Source organism: Anolis carolinensis, chromosome 3 (genome assembly GCF_035594765.1).
Source record: "Anolis carolinensis isolate JA03-04 chromosome 3, rAnoCar3.1.pri, whole genome shotgun sequence".
Classification (NCBI taxonomy): domain Eukaryota; kingdom Metazoa; phylum Chordata; class Lepidosauria; order Squamata; family Dactyloidae; genus Anolis; species Anolis carolinensis.
The window spans coordinates 4,287,677-4,299,712 of record NC_085843.1 but is presented as its reverse complement, the minus strand read 5'-3'; the positions used below and the strand labels follow the sequence as shown (position 1 = coordinate 4,299,712).

Below are 12,036 nucleotides of genomic sequence, written 5' to 3'. Positions count from 1 at the left end.
GAAATGATTTGCCATGGCCTCTCCGGAACAGGTAAAGACGATAACAACCCTCTAGGGCGCCCAACAGGCGTCTTACTCTGCTGACAAACGGCGCAGCTGTCACAAAAGCGCAGAATGTCTTGCCGCATCTTTGGCCACCAGTAGCTCCTGGTGATAAGCTGTACGGTTTTGAACCTGCCAAAGTGCCCAGCCATGGGTTCGTCATGGTGGGCTCTAATCACCTCCAACCTGAGGGTCCCTACTGGTACGTAAACCTGCCCCCTACGCACCAATACCCCGTCTTGATCCTGGAGATGCGGCAGTATGGTACGGTTACCTGCAGAGAGCAGCATCAGTTGCTCCTGAGTCCACACATCATCCTTCTGAGCCTCAAGGATCTGGTCATGTAACCCAAGCTCATTATCTACAACACACAGAGAGGCAGTAGGCAAGATGGTCTGACATACTACCTGCTCATTGGTCTTAAATTCCGGCTTGCGGGATAAAGCATCGGCCCGCAAGTTTGCCTTCCCCTCCACGAACTGCACCTTGAAGTTAAACCTGGAGAAAAACAAAGCCCAGCGGATTTGACGCTGGTTTAACTTCTTTGCTGTTTGCAAGTGCTCTAAGTTCTTGTGATCAGATCTGACCACGATCTGGTGCCGTGCCCCTTCAAGCCAGTGCCGCCACACCTCAAACGCCACCTTAATCGCCAACAACTCCTTCTCCCATATGGTATAGTTCTGCTCGAAGGGTGTTAGTTGCCGCGAGTAAAATCCACAGGGACGCAAGGTCCCTGAGGAATCCTTCTGAGACAATACAGCCCCCAACGCGTAGCTAGAAGCGTCCGCTTCTACCACGAACGGTCTGTCAACATCAGGATGGGTTAGTATGTTGTCCGATTGAAAACTAGACTTTAGTTGTAGAAACGCCTCGTGAGCTTCCCGCCCCCACACAAATGGCTGTTTCTTGCGCAGAAGCTGCGTCAAAGGTACCGTGAGCTTTGCAAAATTCGGAATAAACTCCCGGTAGTAATTAGCGAAACCCAAGAACCTTTGTACATCCTTCTTAGTCTTCAGCTCCTGCCATGAGTTGACGGCGTCAACCTTATGTGGGTCCATTTTAAGTTCCCTACCTGACACTACATGACCTAGGAACTCCACTTCAGGCACATGAAAGACGCACTTGGAAGCCTTGGCGAAAAGCCCATTAGCCCGCAGTCGGTGCAGAACCTGCTTGACATGTTGACGATGTTCTTTCTCGTCCTTAGAAAAAATCAAGATATCATCCAAATAAATCACTAAAAATTGATCAATTAGGTCCCTGAACACATCGTTCATGAACCTCTGGAATACCGCAGGAGCATTACAAAGCCCAAAAGGCATGACTCGGAACTCGTGGCATCCGAAACACGTGTTAAATGCCGTCTTCCATTCATCCCCTTCCCGTATACGGATTAAGTTATAGGCCCCCCGCAGGTCAAGCTTGGTAAAGACCTTAGCCCCTTGCACCCTTGATAACAGTTCCGAGATTAAAGGGAGCGGGTACCTATCCCGAATGGTGTATTTGTTTAGGATCCGATAATCGCAGACCAGCCTAAGTTCCCCAGTCTTTTTGGCTACAAAGAATACCGGTGCCGCAGTTGGAGAACTAGATGGGCGAATAAACCCCTTGGCTAAATTTTCATCTAGAAACTCCCGCAAAGCTTGCCTTTCCGGTACAGTCAAGGCATACAGCCTCCCTGCTGGCAGTTTCGCACCTTCTGCCAACTTGATGGCGCAATCATATGGCCTGTGCGGTGGTAATTTGTCCGCTTCTCTTTTACAAAATACATCAGAGAACTCCCCATACTCAGCAGGCACTCCCTCCATATCAGAATGAGTAACATTTAGAGTGCAACAATCCTGCCTCTTTAAGATCACTTTACGTGTTGCCCAATCTACTTGTGGGTTTACTACAGCTAGCCAATCCATCCCTAAGATCACATCATATCTAGGCAAGCTCGTAATATCCCACACAAACGTTCCTGTTACTCCCTGCACCTCCCACGTTACTGCTGAGGTTTCATGGTTAACCACCCCAGTCTCCAGCAGTCTCCCATCTGCTCCTTCCACCCACACGTCGCATGCCTTGCGCACTCTAGGAATGCCATGCTTCTTAGCAAACTCAATATCTACATAGGAGACCGTAGCCCCTGAGTCCAGCAGTGCCAAAGTAGAAACAAGTTCCCTTCCCCCAACAGATAATGTAATGGGTACGAAAACATGCTTCCTCCCCTCAGTTGACTGCTTGAGGAGCCCTAGTGCGTTGGACTCACGTCGCACTAGGGCTGGCCTTTTCCCGAAAGCTGGGAAGGTTTCACATTACAATTTTTGGCAAAATGCCCAGCATTCCCACAGTACAAACACAAGCCCAGCTGCCTCCTACGGCTCTTTTCCTCTGTAGACAGCTTTTTAAAGACCCCAAGCTCCATGGGCTCTTCCCCCATCACCACAGGTGCCCTGGTTACATGCATGGGTGGCGCACACATTGCTTTTGAGTGTTTACGAGCCTCGAACCTTGCGTCTAAACGCAGCACCTTAGCTACTAAGGCGTCCCAGCTTTCAGCCGGCTCCAAGCGTGCTAATTCATCCTGGAGCATATCACTTAACCCGGCAGTAAATAAAAGCATGAATGCATTTTCCCCCCAATCCAGCTGGTGGCGATACAGGTTAAACTTATTTAAGTAATCCAAAACAGTCCCTTTTCCCTGTTTCAACCGATACAGAGCCCACCCAGCGTTCTCCGTGCGGAGAGGATCCCCAAAAGTATCAGTTAACAACTTTTTGAAATTATTCAAATTGTCCTTGACTGGGTCATTTCCCAAAATTAAGTTAGTGGCCCATTGTCCTGCGGGACCGGTCAACAAACTCAAAATAAAGGCCACCTTGCTAGTGTCTGTAGGAAAAGCATGAGCACTGAGCTGAGAAAAATAAAGCTCCACTTGTGCCAAAAAGGTTGGCAACTTGCACCTGGTTCCGTCAAAGCGTTCAGGAGTCAAAACATGTCCTTTCACAGCCTGAGCTGTTTGGCTAACGGTAAAAGCCGTTTGCAATTGGTCTACTTTGGCCCGTAACTCATCCATCGTCTTCCTGACGGGTTTATTGCTGCAATAAACTTTTTATGGGCGTTGGGCAATCTGTCAAGGACAGAACGCCACAAGATTCAAAGTAACAGAGTTTATTAGATTACAGAACTCAAAAATGCCCGTAAAACACAAGGGCCAGGCAGTTTTTTGCCTTTAGGAGCAAAAAGGGGCAAAAGTAAATGTTCAAAAGATAAACCGGATTAAACCGGAGTTTAATCCGGGTAAAAACAAACTGCTTGCTTCAGCCTGGGTATAAACGAAACGAAAGCCAAGGAACAAAAGATACAAAGAATGCAACTAATTGGCAGCAGATTCCTCTCTGCTGCCAACACTGTGCTTAGAGTAACTTGCGTCGCTCCCCCACACACACAGCAGACAGGATCTTCAACACGAGTAAATCAGCCAAGGATTGTAGCAGTTGAGTAGACCAGTTCCGTTCCGTAGATCAAAGCCAGAAGCAGACGTTTGTAGTTTTTCCAAGTCCAAGAAGGGGGGAAGACAAGCCGTGGTCAGTTCAGTCCGAGTTCTCAAAGCAGGAGATGGCGTCCGTCAAGAAGACGACGGAGGGTCAAGGTCACAGCACAGGAAAGCACACAAGTCTTCAGGGAAGCGTCCCACACACACACGGATCCCAAGCGTTTGCCCAGATTACCCTGCCCAACGCAATTTGCAATTGCTCTCAAGCCCCATTTTATGCCAGTTACAAATCTTCATCACTGTCAGCTGTCCTCCTTAACCCGGGCGTTTCCTCATCACTTTCCTCGTCAGAGCTGGAACACCTCTGACTACGCCCAACAGCATCTCCAGCTGTGGATCCCGTCCCATCCCTCCAGCTAAACCATGGGTCTAATCCTGAAGGTCCCCATTCATCTTCTGTCCCATCATGGCCAGTGGCACCCACTTCCTCCCTTACCCGAGTCCAATCCATCTCATCCTCCTCTGAGCTAACCAGCTCCTCCTCCATTCTCTCCGTAAACCCTTCGAAAGACTCCTCGTCAGATGGTGCTGCAAATATGTCTCGCAGTCTTTTTCTCTCTCGCTCCTCGAGAGTATCTGACTCTCGAGGAGTCTTACGCCCACGTCTGTCAGTAACAGAGCCATGAGGCTCAATCATAACAGTAGGCATCGAATTGTTGCCAATTGTGTCCCTTCGGGTGAGAAGGGCGGGATATAAATGTTGGAAATAAATAAATAAATAAATAAATAAAGAATAGTACCTAAATTTCCTACTTGAGAGATGCAACTATCTTTCAGTTGCTTAGGTCAACAACGAGCAGGGGCTATTTTTATTTTATTTTATTTTATTTTAATGGTCGGGTGCTCACTCCAACAAGGGCTGGCCTCGAACTCATGACCTCTCGGTCATAGTGATTTATTGAAGCTGGCTACTAACCAAGCCTGCGCCACAGCCTGGCCTACAACTCCCAGAACCCCTCAGCCAGTGATAGCTATTGCAATCCAAAGTTGCAAATTGTTCTGTGCTGACAAAACCACGGCAGTCTTTTCTCCCTTGATCCATCTCCCCTCTGTGCAAGTGGACTGCCATGAATTATGCAGATATGGAGCACATTTACATAATTATGACAGAGCCTTGCATAATTCATGTCCCAGTCCTTCAAGAGAACTGCCTATCCCTTGTTCTCTGTACTTATTTATACAGAGGTTGACCCTAAGAGTTGGGCCAAAGGACCTAGAGATTCCCAGAGAGGTGTTTTCCCTTGGGATCTCTGGCTACTTCTGCAGAGCTTATGGGTTGGCTTCCTGAAGTCTCTGATGATCCTGTGACTCCTTTGCAGTCCTGGGAACAGAGGTTGCAAAGAGATACTAGGATTATGGGAACAGAGACTGCAAAGGAGCTATAGTATTGTAGAAACAGAGGTTGCAAGGGAGTTATAGGATTGTAGGAACAGATGATTCAAAAGAGCTATAGGATCACAAGTACAAAGGCTGGGATTATAGGATTGTAGGAACAGACGATGCAAAGGAATTTCAGGATCATAAGGACAGAGGTTGCAAAGGTGCTATAAAATTGTAGGGACAGATGATGCAAAGGAGGTATAGGACATAGGAACAGATGATGCATAGGAATCATAGGAACGGATAATGCAAAAGAGTTATGGGATCATAGGGCAGAGGTTGCAAAGGGGTTATAGGATTGTAGGAACAGATGATGCAGAGGAGTTTATAGGATCATAAGGATGAAGGTAGCAAAGGAGATATAGTATCGTAGGAGCAGATGATGCAAAGGGATCATAGGATCATAGGAACAGAGATTGCTGGACTAGATGGCCCATGTGGTCTCTTCCAACTCTTCTATTCTATGATTCTATGATTCTATGATTCTACAGGACCATAGGAACAGATGATGCAAAAGAGTTCTAGGATCGTAGGAATAGATGATGCAAGGAAGATATAGCATTGTAAGGACAGAGGTTGCAAAGAAGTTATAGGATCATAGGAACAGATGCTGCAAAGGAGGTATAGGATCATAGAAATAGATGAGGAAAAGGAGTTATAGGATCGTAGGAACAGATGGTGCAAAGAAATCATAGGATCATAGGAACAGATGCTGCAGAGGAGGTATAGGATCATAGAAATAGATTAGGAAAAGGAGTTATAGGATCGTAGGAACAGATGGTGCAAAGAAATCATAGGATCATAGGAACAGATGATGCAAAGGAGTTATAGGATCATAAGGGCAGAGGTTGCAAAGGAAGTATAGGATTGTAGGAAGAGACGGTGCAAAGGTATCATAGAACAGATGATGCAAAAGAGTTCTAGGATCATAGGAATAGATGATGCAAGGAAGATATAGCATTGTAAGGACAGACGTTGCAAAGAAGTTATAGGATCATAGGAACAGATGCTGCAGAAGAGGTATAGGATCATAGAAATAGATGAGGAAAAGGAGTTATAGGATCGTAGGAACAGATGGTGCAAAGAAATCATAGGATCATAGGAACAGGTGGTGCAAGAGAGTTATAGGATTGTAGGAACAGATGGTGCAAAGGAATCATAGGATCATAGGAACAGATGATGCAAAGTGTTATAAGATCATAAGGACAGAGGTTGCAAAGGAGCTATAGGATCGTGGGAACAGATGGTGCAAAGGAATCATAGGATCATAGGAACAGATGATGCAATGAAGTTATTGGATGGTAGGAACAGATGATACAAGAGAGTTACAGGATTGTAGGAACAGATGGTGCAAAGGAATCATAGGATCATAGGAACAGATGATGCAAAGTGTTATAGGCTCATAAGGGCAGCGGTTGCAAAGGAACTATAGGATCGCAGGAATAGATAGTGGAAAGGAATCATAGGATCATCGAAACAGATGATGCAAAAGAGTTCTAGGATCATAGGAATAAATGATGTAAGGAAGATATAGGATCAAAGGACAGAGGTTGCAAAGGAGTTATAGGATTGTAGGAACAGATGGTGCAAAGGAATCATAGGATCATAGGAACAGATGATGCAATGAAGTTATTGGATGGTAGGAACAGATGATGCAAGAGAATTATAGGATCGTAGGAACAGATGGTACAAAGGAATCATAGGAACAGATGATGCAAAGATATTATAGAATCGTAGGAACAGGTGATGCAAGGGAGTTGTAGAATTGTAGGAACAGATGATGCAATGGTGTTATAAGATTGTAGGAACAGAAGATGCCAAGAAACAGGGCTTTATGTTTTCCCAAGGAATCATATGATCATAAGGTCAGTGGTTGCAAAGGAGTTATAGGATCATAGGAACAGATACTGCAAAGGAGGTATAGGATCATAGAAATAGATGAGGAAAAGGAGTTATAGGATTGTAGGAACAGATGATGCAAAAGAGTTCTAGGATCATAGGAATAGATGATGCAAGGGAGATATAGGATCATACGGACAGAGGTTGCAAAGGAGTTATAGGATCATAGGAACAGATGGTGCAAAGGAATCATAAGAACAGATGATGCAAGGGAGATATAGGATCATAAGGACAGAGGTTGCAAACGAGTTATAGGATTGTAGGAACAGATGGTGCAAAGGAATCATAGGAACAGATGATGCAAAGATGTTATAGAATTGTAGGAACAGGTGATGCAAGGGAGTTACAGAATTGTAGGAATAGATGATGCAATGGTGTTATAGGATTGTAGGAACAGAAGATGCCAAGGAACAGTTGATGCCAAGGAATCATATGATCATAAGGCCAGAGGTTGCAAAGGAGGTCTAGGAACAGAGGTTGCAAGGGAATGATAGGATTGTAGGAACAGAAGATGCCAGGATGATATTCCTTGCCTCGCTCATCCATTCCTCATGACTCAGGACCAGGTTTCCTTTGTCAAGAGACTTGATTTTAGGAGCCCCCCTGATCTCTCTCCCTTCCCCCTTTCTTCCGCAGCACGGGGGCAACATCTGGCCCTCGGAGTCGTCCAAAATCCGTGCATCCCGGATCCAGCAGGATTCCCGCCTGGGGAACATCTCCCTGATCCCTCTTCGGGGCAACGAGAGCGAGATGAGGAACAGCGTGGCCGCCTTCACGACCGACCCCTTGACGGTGAGATTGGGTTTGAGGCAGCAAAGGGCTTGTAGGGTAGAACAGACACCCCTCACTCGACACTCTTCACACACGCAAGCACACGTATGTGAGAGGCGAGGGAACACAGTTTGATTTTAGATTTTCTTTTAAAATGGTAGCTGCCACCAACCTAAAATGTTTTTAGGATTTTTGTTGTTAAATGTACTTGAGATAAGTTTCTCCCATTCCCTGCCCACACGGTTTCCACCACCTGGCTCCCAAACTGATGTTTACTATGAGGCTTTTCTGTGGTATTTAATTGTTGTATTGCTGGAACTATTATAAAGGCTTCTTAATAGAAAGATATAATGTAGAGGCTTTTGAAAGTTGAAAATAGAATATTTTTTTTCTCTTAAAACAGGCAAATAATTACTTCAGAGAGGTACATAAGCGTAAACGGTTACAGAAGTTCTTCAGCTTAACTTAGTTGTATGTTTCAGATTACTTCACTTAGTTTCAAACAGTTCCAATCAAACCAAACTATTTATTGGTCACAGAAACCCTCGCACTATTTGCTGAGAATAGTCACGAGTTCGACTAACCTAATCTAGATAGCCCCCTGGGATGTTAACTAACTCTAACCTAGAGTCCTTCTATTAACCAGCCCAGTAGTGAGAGTCAATCTCTTGAATTATGTCCCCCAAGAGATCCAAACTGCCTGACCTATCCTGTCAGTTTCACAGCTCTCAGTTCTCTCACACACAACCAAAACTCCAAACTGCACTTTCCTCTCCAAAACCCAAAACCGAACTGCCTTGGAGCTTTTTTTTCTCTGCACTCGAAGACTTGGTTCCTCCCATCTGCTCTGGCCAATCCTAGGATTCTCTCTCTAAGCTCCTCCCTCTTTCTAACCACACTCAAGATGGCTGCCTGGCATTCCTATGCAAAATGGAGGCCTGCCACACTCACTGTTACCCAGGCTTCATTCCCAGCCTAATAGGTCAGGTTCACTACATAGGGCCTTGTTCCAAGGAGAGGGGACACTGTTCAAAGTCATGGCTTTGACATTTTGGCATCACCAAAAAGGAAAGCAGTCTTAACTTTAATCTTGACCCTTCAAATGCATTGCGGGATTATCTTTCCTTTTCATAGCTCTGTAATCCACTTTAACTCCCATAGCTGCATCCTGTGGAGCCCCAGGATTTGTAGTTTAGCCTCAATGATTCTCCCTGAACTGCAAATCCTAGGATTTAATAGAATGCAACTATGGCAGTTAAAGGGGCATCATGACCTTATTATTGTGAATGGCCCCAGGGCAGTTGGAGCATTTGCAATGCATGGCTCATACTCATGCATATAATCAAGAACTCCTTTCATTAAAATGCCAGCATTGCATCCTACGGCAAAAGATGTCCATAAGCATGGAAATGCGGCACTTCAAGTGTCAGACGGCATTTGTTCTATAATGTAGATGCATCCTGTGGTTTACGTTCATGCAAGCCACTCCGAGTCCCTAAACAAATGCAGAAGGTGAATAAAATGCATATTAACTTTGAGTTTTAGACTCATGCCTAAAAGTGACTTTTCTAAGCTATGCCATTAATGAATTAAGCTAAATGAAAGCCTGGTTGTTTTCTAAAATAGACACACAGAGTTTGCAAAGCAAAGCAAAGGTGATTTTGGCAATGAGAGATGAATGCAGGATTTTTGGAAATAACAACATTCCAAGCCTTTCGCTATTTGTTAATGTATATATTTGCTAACTTGTATTCTATGTGTATGTTGATTTGCCAATTTAACGGTACCTCTTTGGTATGAGAGGGGTCAGAACATGTACTGAGCATGTTCAGACACAGGACTCCATTTTGTAGTCAGTGCTTTACACCGCAGTGGAGGCAGATGCATGTTTGCATCAGACCTCAGTGGAGGCAGATGCATGTTGCTGTTTGGACTTCAGTAGAGAAGTATGACGTATGGACTTCAGTGAATACAACTATACCTAAAGACTATGGACTATTGATTACGAATGATAGCCTGTGTACTCAACACACAGAGAGAGCTACATCCATAACTGAACTTCAATAAGAAATGTGTCTGTATGATGAATTAATACAAAATGTTTGTGAGTAAACAAGATATGTTATTTCTCTAAAGAATACTTTGTTTTTCTTATCTCTGAGTGCACATTTTAAACTAATATTTCAAGGGAGTGTATATCTTTTGGGCAATTACAACTGCAACTACAATTTCAACTTCAAAGAAACAACCATCCTCTGCTAACTAAATATATTTTTGTAGTGACATATCTTTGTCCTTGGCAGTTCAATGACATGGTTCTTCAGTCTAACAGATGAGCTACCTATGTGCCATTATTTATTTATTTATTTATTTACAGCATTTATATTCCGCCCTTCTCACCCCGAAGGGGACTCAGGGCAGATCACATTACACATATAGGCAAACATTCAATGCCTTTAACATAGAACAAAGACAAACAAACATAGGCTCGGAGTGGGGCTCGAACTCATGACCTCCTGGTCAGAGTGATTCATTGCAGTTAATTGCACTGGCTTGCTCTCCCACCTGCGCCACAGCCCGGACCCATTACATGAATGCTTGTGAATATCACTTGTTCAAAGAGTTGACTTTTAACATGGTCATGCTTTTCTTGACTAGTGGTTTTCAAAAGGTGGTCTCCACATGTTCATGAAGATTGACATTTGCCAAACGGATGTGACATCGTTTTTCCTTTTTAATAAGGTTATGATTGCCATTTGTTTCCAAAGGGATCTCTGCCCAGAGACTGGGTGCAGTTATGTCCAATAATTTTGGCAAGGAGAGATGAATGCAAAACAGGATGACATTCCTTTCGATTTTCATCTCCTTTCTTTTTCTCTCCAGCTTCTTCGGGATGTGTGAAACTGGAAGGCGGTTGTGCAAGGTAATTTGAGTTTGGGAAGGCACTTGGAGAGGTTCAGTGGTAGGAAACACTCCCTTCCTAAACTGCAAATCCCAGGGTCTGGGTTAGGACTCTGGCTCTGAATCCCTGCTTGGCCTTAGAGACTCACCTTGAACAAGTCACACTCTCTCAGCCTCAGATGGAGTCCAGGGCAAGCTAGTTCTGAAAAAGTCATGTCCAAAGCATTATTTACAGTATCCACTTGGAAATCATTTTTGGTTTCTTTCTCCTTTTCTGTTTGCAGATCTGATGGCAAAAGGCAACGAATGATGGAGAAAGAGGGACAAAAGGAAGGAAGGACTGAGATGGGGAGGAGAGTAAATGCAAAACAAGGACCGTTCTTTCCCCCCAACTGACCCTCTTCCTTAAAAACCCTGAATGCCAAGAAAGTGAGGATGCCTTAAAGGAAAAAACCCAAAGTTGCCTCACCTGTTCCTGTCTTTGATAAAGGGATAAACGTGGCCAACCTGTGGCTGGAGAGGAATCTGTGCCAAATTCAGGACCCGAATCCAGTCTCCGGCCAGACTTTGGGGTCTTGGTGGCCTCGGTAGAACTGGCCAAGGGACATTTTCCTTCTTCCTTGAATTGATTTAGGACGGCAGCCTTAAAAGCCATCGACTTGGAATGGATTCGGGGCAAAAGGCTGCAACCTTTGCTCATCTCTGTTTGGATAAAGTGAACTGAGCGGCGCCGCAATTTGGTGCCGTGGAAAAGACAAAACTGGGAAAATCTGCACCGATCTCTTTTTTGCCATGTTTTGGAGACAAGGATCCAAGAGGACGAGATTCCTCTGACTCTTGGCACACCTTACAGTGCGGTGATGACTACACAATTGTGCATTTTAAAGTCCATTTTGGGGCATGGAAATGGGGAAAGAGGGTGACCAAAGCACGGCCAGGTTGCTGCGCAAAAGGAAAGCCAGGCAACACTTGGCACGGAAGGGACCCCACGTGTATTTGCGGATGACATCTCATTTGTTTCCTCGGATGCATCGGGAGCTGTGAAAAAGGGGGGCAGGTACCATCTTTCTCAAGCATCAGCCTATTATTTTCTTCTCTCTCTTTGGTCGTCGTCATTTTGTTTTGTTAATAAATACTCTCTCGGATGATCTGGTGTGGTTGTATTCTTGCTCTCTGGGTGGAAGATTTAGATGAACCAGGACCAGACAGGATTGTCAGAGGATGATGGGGTGCAGAGTGGATTCCAAAAATCATCATCCTCGTCTCACCTCCTTCTCCAGACTGTATTCCCATGCCAAGAAACAGCACTGGTCAAACAAACACTCCAGCAGACAAAGTCCAACTGTTGATTAACTTTATTTACATGTCTATTTACAGTTTGCATTTCTCGGCTTCAGAGCATAGCATTCATAGTCCATCTTCAGCGAATGCTCAAGCCGAACTCCACAGATAAGATAACAACATTCCTCAGTCCGGAGGAAGTTCCAACCCTCAAAGGCAGG

The 12,036-nt window shown here is 44.7% G+C and overlaps 1 protein-coding gene across 2 annotated transcripts in view; it reads left to right on the top strand.

Moving 5' to 3' along the window:
- arap1 (ArfGAP with RhoGAP domain, ankyrin repeat and PH domain 1) overlaps positions 1 to 11,682 on the top strand; it is a 179,094-nt gene extending 167,412 nt beyond the window's left edge. For both annotated transcript variants that reach the window (XM_062977050.1, XM_062977051.1), the window contains 3 exons: positions 7,499 to 7,654; positions 10,517 to 10,556; positions 10,819 to 11,682. In XM_062977050.1, coding sequence (XP_062833120.1) covers positions 7,499 to 7,654; positions 10,517 to 10,534 — 174 coding nt within the window. In that variant the 3' untranslated portion in view covers positions 10,535 to 10,556; positions 10,819 to 11,682. The remainder of the gene's footprint in view (positions 1 to 7,498; positions 7,655 to 10,516; positions 10,557 to 10,818) is intronic.
- The last annotated feature ends 354 nt before the right edge of the window (positions 11,683 to 12,036 follow it).